The sequence below is a fragment of the Hemitrygon akajei genome, chromosome 26 (genome assembly GCF_048418815.1).
Source record: "Hemitrygon akajei chromosome 26, sHemAka1.3, whole genome shotgun sequence".
NCBI lineage: Eukaryota > Metazoa > Chordata > Chondrichthyes > Myliobatiformes > Dasyatidae > Hemitrygon > Hemitrygon akajei.
The window spans coordinates 40,754,361-40,773,191 of record NC_133149.1 but is presented as its reverse complement, the minus strand read 5'-3'; the positions used below and the strand labels follow the sequence as shown (position 1 = coordinate 40,773,191).

At 41.4% G+C, this 18,831-nt stretch overlaps 1 protein-coding gene and 1 long non-coding RNA gene across 7 annotated transcripts in view; one reads left to right on the top strand and one right to left on the bottom strand.

The window, feature by feature from the left end:
• Positions 1 to 18,573, top strand: part of LOC140716909 (uncharacterized) — a 33,181-nt gene extending 14,608 nt beyond the window's left edge. For both annotated transcript variants that reach the window (XM_073029999.1, XM_073030000.1), the window contains 5 exons: positions 5,162 to 5,378; positions 8,055 to 8,220; positions 8,298 to 8,349; positions 12,534 to 12,659; positions 15,400 to 18,573. In XM_073029999.1, coding sequence (XP_072886100.1) covers positions 5,162 to 5,378; positions 8,055 to 8,220; positions 8,298 to 8,349; positions 12,534 to 12,659; positions 15,400 to 15,462 — 624 coding nt within the window. In that variant the 3' untranslated portion in view covers positions 15,463 to 18,573. The remainder of the gene's footprint in view (positions 1 to 5,161; positions 5,379 to 8,054; positions 8,221 to 8,297; positions 8,350 to 12,533; positions 12,660 to 15,399) is intronic.
• LOC140716912 (uncharacterized) overlaps positions 1 to 18,831 on the bottom strand; it is a 123,086-nt gene that overhangs the window by 17,697 nt on the left and 86,558 nt on the right. For all 5 annotated transcript variants that reach the window (XR_012096385.1, XR_012096386.1, XR_012096382.1 and 2 more), the window contains 3 exons: positions 15,618 to 15,661; positions 14,152 to 14,267; positions 11,783 to 12,018 (listed from right to left, as the gene is read on the bottom strand). This is a non-coding gene — a long non-coding RNA (uncharacterized lncRNA). The remainder of the gene's footprint in view (positions 1 to 11,782; positions 12,019 to 14,151; positions 14,268 to 15,617; positions 15,662 to 18,831) is intronic.

The following is an 18,831-nucleotide window of genomic DNA, read 5'->3' as shown; positions in this document are numbered from 1 at the left end:
CAATTTGCACTGCACTCAGCATTCTCATAAAGGCAGTAATTTTGTCATGACCAAATACATTTTTTAGCAATATAGAATAAGGAATTACTATTGACCAGGACACCAAAGATAATCCATTAGTTCTTCTTCAGTTAGTGCTAAAGAATCCTTAAAACTTTCACCAAAGAGAGCAATAACATCTCGGTTTAACATCTCATCAGGAGCAAGCACCTCTGACTATACAGAACAGATTTCTGGGTTCATATCTTGAGAATAGGACTAGTTCTCAAAACACTCTGATTCAGGCTGTTACCAACTAAGCCTCAGCTCAAAATATCAGAATCAGGTTTATTATCACCGGCACGTGATGTGGAATTTATTAACTTAGCAGCAGCAGTCCAATGCAATACATAATCTAGAAGAAAAAATTTAAAAAACATCAATTACAGTATATATAGATAGGAGATTAAAAATTGTGCAAAAACAGAAATAATATATATTTAAAAAGTGAGGTAGTGTTCACAGATTCAATGTCCATTTTGGAATCAGATGGCAGAGGGGAAAAAGCTGATCCTGAATTGCTGAGTGTGTGCCTTCAGGCTTCTGCACCTCCTACCTGGTGGTAACAATGAGAAAAGGGCATGCCCTGGGTGCCTTTCTGAGACACCACTCCTTGAAGATGTCCTGGGTATTTTGTAGGCAAGTACCCAAGATGGAGCTGACTAAATTTACGACTCTTTGCTGTTTCTTTCGTTCCTGTGCAGTAGCCCACTCCCCCATACCAGACAGTGATGCAGCCTGTCAGAATGCTCTCCACGATACATCTATAGAAGGTTTTGAGTGTTTTTGTTGACATACCAAATCTCTTCAAGCTCCTAATGAAGTACAGTTGCTCTCTTGCTTTCTTTATAGCTGCATTGATCTGTTGGGGCCAGGTTAGGTCCTCAGAGATCTTGACACCCACGGACTTGAAACTGCTCACTCTCTCCACTTCTGATCCCTCTATGAGGATTGGTATGTGTTCCTTCATCTTACCCTACCTGAAGACCACAATCAGCTCTTTCATCTTACTGACATTGAGTGCCAGGTTGTTTCTGTGACACTACTCCTCTAGTTGGCATATCTCATTCCTGCCCGCCTTCTCATCACCATCTGAGATTCTACCAACAATGATTGTATCATCAGCAAATTTATAGATGGTATTTGAGCTCTGCCTAGTCACACATTCATGGGTATAGAGAGAGCAGAGCAGTGGGCTAAGTACACACCCCTGAGGTGCGTCAGTGTTGATCCTCAGCAAGGAGGAGATATTATCACCAATCCGCACAGATTGTGGTCTTCTGGTTAGGAAGTCGAGGATCCAATTGCAGAGGGAGGTACAGAGGCCCAGGTTCTGCATCTTCTCAATCAGGATTGTGGGAATGATGGTATTAAATACCATGAACAGAATCCTGACATAGGTGTTTGTGTTGTCCAGGTGGTCTAAAGCCGTGTGAAGAGCCATTAAAATTGTGTCTGCCATTGATCTATTGTGACGATAGGCAAATTGCGATGGGTCCAGGTCCTTGCTGAGGCAGGAGTTCAGTCTAGTCATAGCCAACCTCTCAAAGCATTTCATCATTGTAGATATGAGTACTACCGGGCGATAGTCATTAAGGCAGCTCACATTATTCTTCTTAGGCACTGGTATAACTGTTGCCTTTTTGAAGCAAGTGAGAACTTCTACCTGTAGCAGTGAGAGGTTGAAAATGTCCTTGAATACTCCCGCCAGTTGGTTGGCATAAGTTTTCAGAGCCTTATCAGGTACTCCATCAGGACCTTCCGCCTTAAGATCATAAGACCATAAGATATAGGAACAGAAGTAGGCCATTCGGCCCACCAAATCTGCTCTGCCATTTAGTCATGGGCTGATCCAATTCTTCCAGTCATTCTCACTTCCCTACCTTCTCCCCATACCCTTTGATGCCCTGGCTAATCAAGAACATATCTATCTCTGCCTTAAATGCATCCAATAACTTTGCCTCCAGAGCCACTTGTGGCAACAAATTCCACAAATTTACCACCCTCTGACTAAAGTAATTTCTCCACATCTCTGTTCTGAATGGACGTCCTTCAATCTTGAAGTCATACCCTCTTGTCCTAGACTCCCCTACCATGGGAAATAACTTTTCCATATCTAATCTGTTCAGGCCTTTTAACATTTGGAACGTTTCTATGAGATCCCCCTCATTCTCCTGAACTCCAGGGAATACAGCCCAAGAGTTGCCAGACATTCCTCATACGGTAACCCTTTCATTCCTGGAATCATTCTCTTGAATCTCCTCTGAACCCTCTCCAGTGTCAGTATACCCTTTCTAAAATAAGGAGCCTGAAACTGTGCACAATACTCCAAGTGTGATCTCACGAGTGCCCTATAGAGCCTCAACATCACATCCCTGCTCTTATGTTTTATACCTCTAGAAATGAATGCCAACTTTGCATTCACCTTCTTCACCACCTGGAGGTTAACCTTTAGGATATCCGTCACAAGGGCTCCCAAGTCCCTTTGCATCCCTGCATTTTGAATTCTCTCCCCATCTAAATGATAGTCTACCCGTTTATTTCTTCCACCAAAGTGCATAGTCCAAATCATTGACATACATTGTAAAAAGCAGCAATCCCAACACCGACCCCTGTGGAACTCAACGGCTAACAGCAGCCAGCCAGAATAGGATCCCTTTATTCCCACTCTCTGTTTTCTGCCAATCAACCAATGCTCCACCCATGCTAGTAACTCCCCTGTAATTCCATGGGATCTTATCTTGCTAAGCAGCCTCATGTGCGGCACCTTGTCAAAGGCCTTCTGAAGATCCGAGTACACCACATCTACTGCATCTCCTTTGTCTACCCTGCTTGTAATTTCCTCTAAAAAATGCAGCAGGTTAGTCAGGCAGGATTTTCCTTTCAGGAAACCATGCTGGCTTTTGCCTACCTTGTCAAGTGCCCCCAGTACTCTGTAATCTCATCCCTAACAATCGATTCCAACAACTTCCCAATCACTGATGTCAAGCTAACAGGTCTATAGTTTCCTTTCTGCTGCCTCCCACCCTTCTTAAATAGCAGAGTATCATTTGCAATTTTCCAGTCATCCAGTGCAATGCCAAAATCTATTGATTCTTGAAAGATCATTGTTAATGCCTCTGCAATTTCTCCAGCTACTTCCTTCAGAACCTGAGGGTGCATTCCATCAGGTCCAGGAGATTTATCCACCCTCAGACCATTAAGCTTCCTGAGCACCTTCTCAGTTGTAATTTTCACTGCACATACTTCACTTCCCCGACACTCTTGAATGTCCGGTATACTGCAGATGTCTTCCACTGTGAAGAGTGATGCAACAATAGGGTCTTTTAAGAGACTCCTGGATGGATACATGGAGCTTAGAAAAATAGAGGGCTATGAGTAAGCCTAGGTAGTTCTAAGGTAGGGACGTGTTCGGCACAGCTTTGTGGGCCGAAGGGCCTGTATTGTGCTGTAGGTTTTCTATGTTTCTAAAATATGCATTCAGTTCCTCTGCCACCTCAGCATCTCTCATTACAATATCTCCAGCGTCATTTTCTATTTGTCCTATATCTACCCTCAATTCTCTTTTACCCTTTATATACTTAAAAAAGCTTTTGTATCTTCTTTGATATTAGTCACCAGCTTTCTTTCATAATTCATCTTTTCTTTCCTAATGACCTTCTTAGTTTCCTTTAACAAGTTTTTATAAGCTTCCCACTGGCTTTGGCTTCCTTGTATGCCCTCTCTTTTATTTTTACTTTGGCTCTGACTTCACTTGTCAGCCATGGTAGTATCCTTCTTCCATTCAAAAATTTCTTCCTATTTGGAATATATCTGTCTTGCACTTCCCTCATTTTTTCGCAGAAACTCCAGCCATTGCTGCTCTGCTGTCCTTCCTGCAAATGTCCCTTTCCAGTCAACTTTGGCCAGTTCCCCTATCAGGCCATTGTAATTTCCTTTATTCCACTGAAATACTGACACATTGGAATTTAGTTTCTCCTTCAAAAATTTCAAAGTGAACTCAATCATATTGTGATCTCTGTTCCCTAAGGGTTCCTTAACCTTAAGCTCTCTTATCACCTCCAGATCATTGCACAACACCCAATCCAGCAGAGCCGATCCCCTAGTGGGCTCAACAACAAGCTGTTCTAAAAAGCCATTCCTTACACATTCTACAAATTCTCTCTCTTGAGGTCCAGTACTGACCTGGTTTTCCTAATGCAGATTCATGTTAAAATCCCCAACCATTATCATGACATTGCTCTTCTGACATGCCTTTTTCTACCTCCTGCTGTAATTTGTAATCCACATCCGGGCTGCTGTTTGGAGGCCTGAGAATATGAATTGTAAAGAATTGTAATGAATTGTCCTTGAAAGTGGAAGAATCAGCTCAGAGTAGTGGTGAATGAAGTTATTCACACTGGTTTAGGGGGCCTGATGGGTGTAGAGTAATTATTTTTCCTGAACCTGTTGTGTGGGACATTAAGATTCTGTACCCCACCCCCACCACCACCACAGAACTGCCACTCTCACTGGATAATTTTTGTTTCTCACACCATTCTCTGTAATCTCTAGAGACTGTCGTGCATGATAATCCCAGGAGATCAGCAGTTTCTGAGATACTCAAGAACTACCTCGACTGTCACCAACGATCGTTCCACGGTCAAAGCCACTTAGATCACATTTCTTCCCCATTCTGATGTTTGGTCTAAACAACAACTGAACCTCTTGTCCATTTCTGCATGCTTTTATGCATTGAGTTCCTGCCATGTGATTGGCTGATTAGATATTTGCATTCATGAACAGGTGTGCAGGTGTACTAATAAAGTGGCCATTGAGTGTATATTGACATCCTTCATAATTGCTGGATTTAAATTCTGTACCTTTGATACAGACAGCAGGCAGTTCACCAACATCTTAAGGGATATTAAAAAGGGGAATACATAAGGGACTTGCTAGTGTTCTATCTACAGGATATCATATAAAAAGATCTCCTTTTCATCTCTGGGAAATGTTAAAATGTGAGAAAGGGGAGAATTCAACACTGTCTTCCAAGAGTAGAATGTTCATCAGTAAAATGCAGGGGAGGTTTTTATATAACTGTGTTTCTTTTTAATTGTTTTCCCTTTTTATTCCAATATAGATATTCTTTTTCTATCAAAATGTCAGTACGGTGGCACAGGACAGTAAGTTCACCCAAAGGTTGAAGTGGGTGGGTGACATCATGAAAAAAAACGCCTCCATTCTCATAAGTGATGTGAACTGTAGTGACAACGGTGAATTCATCTGTGATTTGAGGATCCCCAGATTTTCCAACAGTATCTATAGAAGCAAGACACGTTTAATAGTTTGGTGTGCAGGTAATAAATGACACCACTGCAATTCTGCATAGTTGGGGATGAATGTAAAAGACATGAACGCTTTTGAGTTCTGTGTGGTGGGACATAAGTACAAAGCGGTGATTGGTATATAAATAATTGGTGAGGTTTCGTCTTTTGGCATTCTGTACAATATGTGAATAGGAAGGAACATTGAAATGCCTAGATAGAGTGGGCATGGAGAGAATGTTACCTATAAAAGAGGTGTCTAGGCTCTAAAACCAGAGGGTTCAGCAACAGAATAGAAGGATGTCCCTTTAGAACAGGGATCAAGTGGAAGGTAAATCTGTGGAATTCATTGCTACGGATGGCTTTGGAGGCAAAGTCATTGAGTATATTTAAAACAGTGATTGATAGGTTCTTGATTAGACAGGGAGAAGGCAGGAGCACGAGCTTGAGTGAGATGATATATCAGCTATGATGGATTGTTGGAGCAAGTTCAATGGGCTAAATGGCTAAATTCTGCTCCTATGTCTTATGGCCTTAAGGAATTAATCTATTAGGAAATAGCAGTAGGAATGAATATGGTGCAGTTGTTTTTTCTTGGGAGACTCTACAACATGCATCAATGGGAAAGTAATTTGTGCCATTGGTATTCTGTACAATGGGAGTAAATGGGAAGGAATTGCTTGAATAGTTTTTTTTCTTAATGGAAATGAATAGGAACAGATTGATCTTTTGGGCTTCTAAATAATGGAAGGGAATGAGATGAAATTGGTCAGTTGGAAAACTATAGTGGCAAGGGTAAGTGTGTCATTGTGAGCCTGTACAGCATTTGTGAACGGGAAGGTTTTGGCCTACTGGGATTCTATTGCATGGGTGTGAAGAGTAAGAGTGTGTGTGATTTGGAATCTAAGCAAAAGGAGTGAACAAAATCAGATTTGATGAAGGGGAACTGGCTGAATGAGGAGAATTAGTCAAATGATTGAGAACGACATAGATGATTGAAATTCTACAGAAAGGGCTTGTATTAGAAAAGATTAAACAAAAGAGATTCTGCAGATGCTTCAAATCTAGAGCAACATACAAAATGCTGAAGGAACTCACCAAGTTAGGCAGCATTTATGGAGATGAATAAAGAGTTGCTGTTTTTAAAAAAATTTTTTTATTGATGAGGCTTTGTCAAGCACCTCTGCTCCATCCACAAAGCAGACACCTCATATTCCGTCTAGGTAGCCTCCAACCTGATGACGTGAACATCGATTTCTCCAAATTCTGGTAATTTTTCTCTCTCCCTTCTGTCTTCTTCAATTCTCCACTCTGGCAAATTAACTCTGCTCACCTGCCTATGACCTTGCCCTGATGCCCCTCCTCCTTCCATTTCTCCCATGCTCCATTCTCCTCTCCTATCAGATTGCTTCTTCTCCAGCCCCATACCTTTTCCACCTATCACCTCCCAACTTCTTACTTCATCCTCCTCCCCCACCCATCCAGCTTCCAGGTTGTCTGCCTTCCTGCCCCCTCCCTCGTATTGTGGCATCTTCCCCCTTCCTTTCCAGTCTGAATGAAGGTCTTAGTCCAAAACATTGACTGTTTCTTCATAGATGCTGCCTGACCTGCTGTGTTCCTCCAGCATTTTGTGTGTTGACCATAAAAGATTATTCTGTTGGTATTCTATGCAAAAGAGTGAACGGGAAAAGATTTGGGCCAACTCTAATGCATAATTTCCTGAAAGCTCCCTAAAAGTCATTAGTGTGGTAAAGAAGGCATCTGGGATGCTTACTTTTGTTAGTCAAGGCATTGAATTCAAGTGTCAGGATGCTATGATGCAGCTTCATTAAACTCCTGTTAGATTTGCATTCAATTCTGGCTGCCCCATTAAAGGAAGGATGTTGAGGCTTTGAAGAGGGTGCAGAGGAGATTTACCAAGATGCTGCCTGGATTAGAGAGCATGTTTTATCATGAGGAGTTGGACAAACCTAAAGTGTTTTCTGTGGAGTGGTGGAGGCTGAGGGGATGCCTGTAAGAAGGTTATAAAATGATGAGAGTAGATAGAGTAGACAACCAGTATCTTTTCCCCTGGTTTAAATGTCTGAAGGGCATGCATTTAAAGTTCGAGGGGGTAAAAGATCATAGGGAATGTGCGGGGCCAGTTTTTATTTTATACAGAGAGCTGGGTGCCTCAAATGCAGGGCCAGGGCTGTTGAAGGAAGCACGTGCAACAGAGGTATTTAAGGTATTCTTAGATAGGGTTAGATAACCCTAATGCGAATATACAGAGTTGGATGGATATGGACCATGTGCAGGCTGAAAGGATTTGTCTATGATTTATTTATTTTTCCTGATACAGCACAGAATAGGCCCTTTCAACCCTTCAAGCCATGCCACCCAATTTAATCCTAGCCCAATCACAGGACAATTTACAATGACCAGCCGGTACATCTTTGGACTGTGGGAGAAAACCCATGCAGTCACAGGGAGAACATACAAACTCCTTGTAGGCAGCAGCAGAAATTGAACCCAGTCACTGGTACTGTAAAGTGTTGTGCTAACTACTAGGCTACCGTACCGCCCCATCCACCTTATCTACACCCCTCATGAATTTATGTTCTGGAGAATCTTTGCTCTTTTTATATCTAAATATCTTGTCCCAATAGCATCTCCTATGTGGTAAATTGCTATGACTCGCTAACCTTTTGACATTTCTAATTCCTACAGACACTATGCGCCCACGAGTCTTGAACATTCCCAGTTCCAAGGAAGGGATAACAAAGAATGTTATCATATATATATCAGCTGGGATTTTCACCATCTTCATTGCACTCTCTGTACTCCTAGTAATCATATGGAAACATTCATCATGTACAGCACCAAGAAATGAAAGGTATACTCTTTAAGGAGAGGGGTGTTGATGGGGTTACAGACTTTGAACAATGTATAACGCTGAACTTTTCTCTCTAGTATCAGTGATTCACCAGGACAGAATGATGCAAGTGCCCTTGAAAATGTTAAGGTAAGGGGTGTTTTGCCATATATAATTTGAGCACAAACGTATTTGTAATTCAGAACAATGAGATGGTTCTTCCAATGATTGGCAAGTCATCTGAACTTGACAGGTTTCATCCACTGAAGCCGAAAGTTTCTTTGAATTTGTCACTCTCTGGCTTACTGGCTGTCAAAGCTGTCACTAACGTTGAATGTTTGTAGTTGTCTTCACCATCCAAGCATTGAAAAACTTAGTGAACTACTGATAAAAACACTTCAAAAATTGAAATATTAAAGAAACCTTAGAACATGATTCTTCAGTTAAATCAAAACATACAAACTGTTCTCTGGTGGACACTTTTTCCAATTAATCAGTCTTCCTGCTGGACTATCCAGGACAGGAGAAGTGGGTAAAATTCCTGGTCTTAGACCTAGAGAAAGTGAGGAAGTTTACACTGACCTGCTGGATCTACGAGGTCTGCATCAGCAAGGTGACACTTAATTCGAGAGAAGACTAGACTATGCTTGGACCTCCCAAGCTTCCAGCTGGTTAAGTGAGTAAAAACCAATAGATCATTTGGCTTTTCAGGAGAGTACCAACAAATCTTGAGTCTTCTTCCAAGCACTCTTAAGATCTAGAGATACATCCACTTAAACCTCACCATCCACCAATCCACAGTTAAATCAGTTAACATAAGGTTAATTTCCATGTGATTACTTGTTATTTCAAGTACCTGTCCAAATGTAATTTGGTGGTGCGGTAGCATAGTGGCTAGCTCAACACTCTACCATTGATTAGTGTTCATTTCCCACTGTTGTCTGTTAGGAGTTTGTACTTTCTCTTTGCAACTGTGTAAGGTTTCCTTCGGGTGCTCCAGTTTCCTCCCACATTCCAAAAACGTATGGCTTAGGGCTTTCTGCTTTTCGCAGGGATCGCTCCCTACACAACTCCCTTGTCCACTCGTCCCCCCCATCCCTTCCCACCGATCTCCCTCCTGGCACTTATCCTTGTAAACGGAACAAGTGCTACACCTGCCCTTACACTTCCTCCCTCACCACCATTCAGGGCCCCAGAAAGTCCTTCCAGGTGAGGCGACACTTCACCTGTGAGTCGGCTGGTGTGGTATACTGCGTCCAGTGCTCCCGGTGTGGCCTTTTATATATTGGCGAGACCTAACACAGACTGGGAGACCGTTTCGTGGAACACCTACGCTCGGTCCGCCAGAAAAAGCAGGATCTCCCAGTGGCCACACATTTTAATTCCACGTCCCATTCCCATTCTGATATGTCTATCCATGGCCTCCTCTATTGTCAAAATGAATCCAAACTCAGGTTGGAGGAACAACACCTTATATACCGGCTGGGTAGCCTCCAACCTGATGGCATGAACATTAACTTCTCTAACTTCCGTTAATGCCCCTCCTCCCCTTCTTACCCCATCCCTGACATATTTAGTTGTTTGCCTGTTCTCCATCTCCCTCTGGTGCTCCCCCCACCCCTTTCTTTCTCCTGAGGCCTCCCGTCCCATGATCCTTTCCCCTCACCAGCTCTGTATCCCTTTCGCCAATCACCTTTCCAGCTCTCAGCTTCATCCCACCCCCTCCGGTCTTCTCCTATCATTTCGCATTTCCCCCTCCCTCCTCCTACTTTCAAATCTCTTACTATCTTTCCTTTTGGTTAGTCCTGACGAAGGGTCTCGGCCCGAAACGTCGACATCGCTTCTCCCTATAGATGCTGCCTGGCCTGCTGTGTTCCACCAGCATTTTGTGTGTGTTGTGGGTTAGGGTTAGCAAGTTGTGGGCATGCTATGTTGGTGCCGGAAGTGTGGTGATACTTGCAGGCTATCCCCAGCACATCCTGCTTCAGCATACATGTGACAAATAAAGCTGATCTTTAAAAGGCCTCTTAAATGCCACCACTACCTCCTCAGCTCATTCCAGATATTAACTATTCTTTGTATGAAAAATTTACCCCTCAGGTCCCTCTCAAAACTCCTCCATCTCTCCTTAAACCTATGGTCCCTAATTTTAGACCCCTCTACCACAGGAAACAGATATGAGCCATCTACCCTATCTATCACTCTCAAATTTCATATAGCTTTGCCATGTCTTCTCTCAGCCTCTTTCACACCAGGGGACAAAAGGCCAGCCTATCCAACCTCTCCTGGTAACTCAAGCCCTCTTATTCAGGTTCCTAGTTTAATCACATCTTTCCTGTTAGTGTGACATCCAGAATGGCACACAATATAACGATTGAGGCCTAACAATAATTTTGCTCAGCTGTAACAGGACATCCCAAATCTTGTTGTCACTGGCTGGGCCATGAACTATAAGTATGCCATACACTTTCCTCACTACCCTTTCTACCTGTGCTCCAGCTTTCAGGTGACTATGTATTGGTACCCCAAAGTTTGTTTGCTCAACAACACTTCCCAAGGCCCTGCCATTCACAGAATACAATAAAAGGAATAAAATACCAAGTGGTATTGTTGAGCCCAGAATGTTACTTCAAATAAAATCAAAGAAACAAAGTCCAAGGTTATGAATTTATCATCTATTTGAAATAATTGTGACATAGTATGAGAAATAAATAGCCAGAATGAGCTGCAGAGCATCTAGAAACAGCAGTATGGTTTTAGTGAGGTACTCTTGTGTCATGTTTCAGTGGGAGAATTGGAATACAGAGGTGAAGACCTTCTATTAAAGAGATAGGAAACTGGAGACATAGGACACTTAAATGATAAAGTTAAGGTACTAGAGGGCTAGGTTTTGTTGGGTGAATAAGGATCTTAAAGAGCTGGACTTCAATGATCGAGTTAAAGTATTTAATTTAAGCTACCAAGGGAATAAAATTCACAGCAAAAGTTGAAATACTCGAATTTGGGACTTGAAGGGGTGATATAAGGAAATGAAAAGGTTAGGCTTTATTAGTCCAATGGCCTTTTCTCTTTGATTATTTTAGTATGAAAATATTATCAAATATAGTGAACTATTCACTATGTAAAATTATACTTCTAGCTCAAGTCTTTGAGAACTGTCCACTCATCATATTTGGTTGACTTCCTCAAGTGTTGGGTGGCACTGAAAATAATTGCAATTCAGAGAAAGTTGTTTTACAGCCTCAATTTCAATAGGTTTCAATAGGTACATTTAATGTCAGAGAAATATATACAATATACATCCTGAAATTCTTTTTCTTTGCAAACATTCGTGAAAACAGAGGAGTGCCCCAAAGAATGAATGACAGTTAAAAGTTAGAACCCCAATGTGCCCCCAGCTTCCCCCTCCCATGCACAAGCAGCAGCAAGGCAACGTCCCCCACCAACAAAAAATCATTGGCACCCCAAAGACTTTGCATTTCACCCAATATTCAACAGACCACAGGCTCTCTCTCTCCCTAATAAGGGAAAAAGAGGTGTCCCCGTTTCACAGCGAGACGGGAGACATAACAAAACAACTCACTGATTTATGGTGTAAAATTCTATTGCATCACTTTTTTCAAGCTCTGTGCCTCTGGGCACACAGCCAGTAGCAAGGCTGCTGCTTCTGACCTTCCTTGTTCTCCCGTGATGCATCAGTCGGCAGCACAAGCCTTGAATCAGCCGGTCTCCAGAGCCATGAAAATCCGGCACCCTGAAGGTGCGCTAGTCTTCCAGGCCGTGACCTTGGCATATCCAAAAGCGGCCAGTCGTGAGGCCCTGAGAGTGAAAAACAAAAGTCAGAGTGTAACTCCAGGTCAGGGTCTTCAAAAGAGCCTTTGAAAGGGAAAAAAGAGATATCAAAGATAGAAATAGAGCTGTTTCCAGAGATGCAAGCAAAGGAGTTGCCATTTAGCGCCATAATCACTACATCTCTGAACATCCTTAAGCAAGTACTTCATTAAAACAACCTAAGCAGTGAGTTTTGCAAGTTAGCTGTTGATGCCACTACAACTGACGCTAATCTAATATATGCCAATCAGAAGGAAATATGAGATCTGCTGCTGCACAAACAGGGGTCACAAGTTCAATGTGTGACTAATTCAGCCCCAGCTGAAGTAAGCCAAGTCAGCACAGAGCACCAATAGAACCTGCAACCTCCCTAGCCCACACTAACAAGCTCCATGCTGCCTTAGCTCAATAAGCAATACAAGTCAAGACCAGTAGGAACTGAATTAGAATTTTTGAAGGACAAAGAGTCATTTGATTAATCAAGTATTTTCATCAACAATCAGGAAACAGATGGTTATTTAACTGTGAACCAGCAGCCGGCACATCAGAACGACAAAAAAAGGACATCTGTGGAGGAAAAGCAAAATAAGGAAACAAAAAAAGATGAAGATGAAACCTATGTAACAATGGTAAGATGTTTAGAGGTATAATTCTGAATATAGAGGACTGCTGTAAATAGAAAACATTATACAAGTTGGCTATCTAAAATTATCCATCCAACTGTTACACTTTATTCTGCATTTGGTTACTGTTTTCCATTGGACTACCTCAGTACACTGTTGTAATGGCCAGCAAAATAAAGCTTTTTTTCACTGTATCTTGATACATGTGACAGCAATAAACTAACCTACCAATTTGCCATTGGATGCACACATAATGTAAAAACTTCGTAGGAGTTCCATTTCCCAAACAACCTACCATATACTTCATTTTCACTTTCCTATAAAAATACCAAAATCCTACATACTGACTTTAACTCTTATTTGTTACAACAGTTCCCACAAACCCACCCATCTCATTCTCATTCAATCTGATGTATCACCTCCAGTCAAATGCCTCAAATGTTTGTGAAGAAAAATCATTTCAGGATGTATATTGTATACATTTCTCTGTCATTAAATTGGACCTTTGAACCTTTGAACCTCTTTCTCCAAAATGCACTCCAGGACTTCTTGAAATTATTTAAGTTGTGTGATCCAAAGAGTTGGTTTGGTCATATATTATACAATTTGGAAGTTTTCTATGCCATATCTTTTAGTCCTCAGTTCCTCTTAGTTGTTCCCTCGCATTTGAACCAATGAAGAATTTATGCAGAGCAGCTTTGCCACTTGCTCTTATTATCTCAAAGATTCCATTGAGATTACCAAAGAAATCAAACCACTGAACCTATTCTGAAAAGCAGGAATTATCAATGGAATTTATTTGTTTACCCTCAAAATGGACCAACAATTCCCATCCCTCTTGGATGGTTCTGGAGTATCCATAGAACATAGAAGAGTACAGCACAGGAACAGGCCATTCAGCCCACAGTGTTGAGCTGAACCAGCTACTAAGCAAATCAAAAACACTTGCTTACTAATCCCTTCTACTTACATCATGTCCATATCCCTCCATCTTCCTTATTTTCATATACCTATCCAAACATCTTTTAAAAGAGTCTAATGTATTTGCCTCTACCACCATACCAGGTATCCATGATTAACAACTTTGAGAAATACCAGATAAGCTTCACTAGGAACATTTCTAACATCATATTTTTGAATAAATACATTTTGAAGAAATATCATTAATATGCAAATAATAAAATGGTGTGAAATAATGGGGCAAGGGTAAGCTGCATCACTATACAGGTGGTTACTTAGATAAAGAATGGGAAGGATTGTGCATCTCTTTATTGCCTTTTACAATTGCAAACCAAAACAAATTACCTCACAGTCACTGAGGTACCTTTTGAACAGAGTTCACTCTTGCACAGTAGAAAACTCAGCAGGCAGATTTTCACACAACAATAATGTGATCATTTGTTTTCAATGTTAGTTATGGGTTAGCGAGTGACCAGGATACCAGGAATGCTATTTCTGTGTTTCTTTAAAATCATACCATGGAATTCTTAATAACTACCTGGGAAGGCAAAAGTTCAACACCTCATCCAGAAGATGGCATTCCCATGGTGCTGAATTGGAGAGGCAGTCTGAATTTTCAGTTTTCCCAAAAGTAGAACTCGAATCCTCAGACGTCTGAGAAGAGAAAGACAATGATCTGATGTGACACCAGTCCAGTTACAGCAACTTCATTGCATTAAAATAAAGGCAACTATTCTCTTATAACTGCTTACTCGGTAGATTACAACATGTTTTACCATCTCATATTAGACAGAGGCTCAGAGGCAGTGGATTCATTACACCAGCTAATTCCCTTTAACCAGCTCTGATTTATCATCATTTGGTTCAGCTCACTTCTGTATTCATGTTTTATAACTCTACCTTTGAAAAAAGATCTAGTGCTTTCCTGGCGTATATGATGAATAAACTCTTCTCCGGCATCCAACCAGGTACATGTATTGATTTTACCGTTATTGAAACATCAGTTAAAATTGATATCTGTACCCAGCTGGAAGCCTAGGAAGAGTTTATTCATCAGTTATACCTTATACTGTTTATGGGTGCATTATATATGAATTTGTACATTATAAATTACTTACTCCTCGCATGTCGTCATCAGAGGTAAGACTGCCATTTAGTTCCATCTCTAACTGTCCTAATCTGAGAGACTTGCTCAGCCATTCAGAGGGAAGTTAAGAACCAGACCAGGTAAAAATGATAGATTTTCTTTTCTGAAGGAAATTAGTGAATCAGATGGCAGTCTGGTAGTTTCATGGACACCATAATCTATATTCAAACCAAAGTGTCCAGCAATAATCCAAGTCTTTGGAAAATAGTTCAGTCATTCAGCTACCATACACATGCTCTTTAGTACATACACTTCCTTCATCTAATCACAAGAGCCCTAAGAGTTTCTCACTTTTCCTGCAGTTTATTGTGATTTAGCCATTTGTTTGCGGCAACAAGATTTGGAATTCAATTTACAAGGGTATAGTGTAGTGAAGGTCGAATGTGAGATGCTCATAGGGCCATCATTTTATTCATGGTTCAAAGTGCATGTGACATTAAAGTTGTGCAGCAGCTGACTTAATTCCACAATTTAACCAGTTTCTTACACAAAGTAACTGGGAATTTATTCATAATAAATGATTTGGAAGCTTATGATTATTTATTGTAATTAACACAACGCAAAGATCAGAAGTGTTGATTTAGTTCTATTGTCATCGGCCTTAACCCATTTCTAATGCTGTCTTTCCTTTGTCTTTAGCATGCATTCTCAGGAACCAGGAAAACAAGTGACCAGTCTCCTAACCCAGTCAAACGACAATGATACAGCAAGAATATACCCAACAAGTCTAGGGTTCTCCTCTGATGTCTTTCCTTTTGAAACTTTGAGGTACTTATCACTCACGATTTTAGTAACACAGGAAACCTATCAACAATTCTTCAAAAACACTTTTGCTAGGAATAGCTTGACACACTTACTGTATTTCTTGCCACACTGAATCAAGCTTACTCGACTTCATTGCCTGCAGAAGAAGAAAAACACTTCTGGGTCTATTTCTTACAAACTTCAACCATGGTGCCTTCTTAAAAACTGTCAAAAATTAGTTCTTTGATTGCATACAGTAAATATACGTAAGTGATTCTGCAGATGCTGTAAATCCAGAGTTACACACACAAGATGCTGGAGGAACTCAGTAGGTCAAGCAACATGGAAATGAACGAAGAGTCAATGTTTTGGGTTGAGACCCTTCATCTGGACTGAAAAGGAAGGGAAAAGTTGCCCGAATAAGAAGTTGGGAGGAGAGGAAGGAGTACATGCCAGAACATGGTAGGTGAAGCCAGCTGAGAGGGCTGGGAGGAAGAATGAAGTAAGAAGCTGGGTGGGTATGGGTGGAAAAAGTAAAGAGCTGAAGAAGGAGGAATCTGATAGGAGAGGAGAGTGGACCGTGGGAGAAAGGGAAGAAGGAGGGGCACCAGGGCAAGGTGATAGGCAGGTAAGAAGAGGTAAGTTACCAGAGTGGAGAATTGAAGAAGATGGAAGGGGAGGGCAAAGTTATTGGAAGCTGGAGAAATCAATTTTCATGCCATCAAGTTGGAGGCTACACAAATGGAATATAAGGTGTTGCTCCTCCAACCTGAGAGTGGCTTCATCGTGTCAAAAGAGGAGGCGGCCATGGAACAATATGTTAAAATAGGAATGGGGATAGGAATTAAAATGGGGCACTGGAGGGAAGGAGGAGGGAGGTTATTGTATAGAAGTTGGGGGAAGAGGACGCACTGGCTTAAACTTGTGTGTGTTTCAATAACAGTTTTTAATCCACTTTCTATTCAATCAGACAGTCAAACAAACAAAAATTGTCTTGCTGGCACTCATGAGAATTGTAACCTAGAATGCAGTTTTTCACTGTTATGTCAATTTGTGTGGATTGTGAGTACCTGTACAGACTTCAAAGAGGAAGTTATGTCAGAGCTGCATTACAGCCTTTTGACTTTAGATTTCTCCCCTAACAGAAGGAAAAACTTCCTTTTACATGACATGCTCTTTAACCTTGGGTCAATTAATGTGTTTTATGATCAAATAAATATATTTGAATTGTTTGTATTGTAGACTTTCTGTACACAGCAAGCTCCTGTAATGAGAAGAAATAATCTATACCTTACTGTTGCTTGTTCCACGATAGGTATTGGCAAGGACACAATAGCAAAACATTTATTATGCTTTAATCCTATCAAATTTCTTCACAAGAATGTTAACTAATGAAATAAAGATGGAGGGCTATGTAGGAGGGAAGGATGGTTTGATCTTGGAGTAGGTTAGAAGGCTGATTAGAAGTAGGAAGAATTGGATGCCAAAGGGCCTGTACTGTGTTGTACTGCTCTATGCTCTATTTTCTATCAAGTTCCACTGGGACAGATGGCTAAAAGCCTGATCAAAGAGATAAAACATGTCTTAACTGAGGAGAGAGTGGTAGGCAGATTGCAGGTTTTGGGAATTCCAGAGAATTGCAGCAGATTGAATTGTGATTGATAAAGTGGATGAAATTGGATGAGTGAAATTATTAAGGAGCATTTGGAGCAATTATTATGGGAGCTGGTGCAGATGCATAAAGAAAAATTAGAGAGTGACAGGGCCACTGAAGGATTTGAAAACAAGTTAAATATTAAAAATAACACCTTCCTTAACCATAAGCCAATGTCAGTCAGCATGCAAGGGTCTACGTGAAAGGGAATAGATGACACCACAGGACCATAACCCTATTTCCCTGCAATTAATGCCACAAGATCATTTATATATACCTAAAGGTGTAGATAGTGTGCCCTAGATTATAATTGGATTTGCAGGTATAGCACTTCCTCAGAGTGGCAGTAGATGTGTGTGCGTCCACATGTCTAAAATGGTATGAATACACAACCTCTTGATTGAGAATGCTCTCCACAAGGCCTTTAATAACATTTCCCAGTAGCCTCCCCCCTCAAAAAATCAGATGTAGCACCACTGCTCTCAATTACATTGGTGCTGTTGCAGTCAGATTCTTAATTTAACAAAGCCAATGTAAACCTGCCATCAGAATTTTATTTTACAAATAATGGCAGAAGTGAGAGTAGAGGTGTACAGAGAAGAATAAGATTGTATTTATAGAAAAGGAAATGATTCTGCAAAAATAAAATAGCAGAAGTCATAGCTGACAAGTCATCATATATACCTGACTGGTGACTGGATCATGTTGGGGCACTATTTAATATTAAGTGTGTAAATTGTTTTGTGAAAGAGGACATTAGTGATTTTATTGATTTTATTAATAGTGAATGTAATCTAGATACATTAGGTTTAACCTTGATCTCATCTGATCCATTATTAATGATAATTGAATCCATTATGAGTCAATGTGATGACCATCAAATAAAGGAACCAAGTCAGGCAGCATCTGTAGAAAGAAAAACAGACAGTGTGTCAGTCTGCGACCCTTCATCAGAACTGGGAAAGAGAGAGATGTGAGTAGGTTTTCAGTAGGAGGGAAGGTAAAACAAGAGTCTGTGATAGGATGAGTCAAAATGGGACAGTGTTCAGCACATTAAGCCACTGGGCCTGGGAATGTATGGGAGCGGAGAGGACTCAGCCTTACCACCAAGCTGAAGGTCTACCGAGCAGTGGTTCTCACCACCCTCCTCTATGCCAGCGAGACCTGGACTGTCTACAGCAGACACGCTAAACAGCTCAACCACTTCCATTTGAGCTGCCTCCGCAGACTTCTCCACGTACGATGGCAGGACAAAGTCCCAGACATGGAGGTCCTGGAGTGGGCTAGCACCCACAGTGTCTACACCCTCCGACAGAAAGCCCAAGCCAGATGGGCTGGCCATGTCGTCAGGATGTCTGACAGTCGATTACCAAAACAGCTGCTGTATGGAGAGCTGAGCCAGGGCAAGCGCTCATTTGGAGGGCAGAAGAAACGTTTCAAAGACTGCCTCAAAGTGTCCCTCAAAGACCTCAGCATCAATCCCAGTAGCTGGGAATCGCTTGCTTTGGACCACCCAACCTGGTGGAGCAGGACCACTAAAGGAACGTATGCAGCAGAAATCAGACGCACCGCAGAGGCTCAGAGGAAACGCGCCGCATGCAAGGCTCGAGCTACCTCCACTTCCACTGCAGCACCTACCCTCATGTGTCCCACATGTGGGTGAGCTTTCAGGG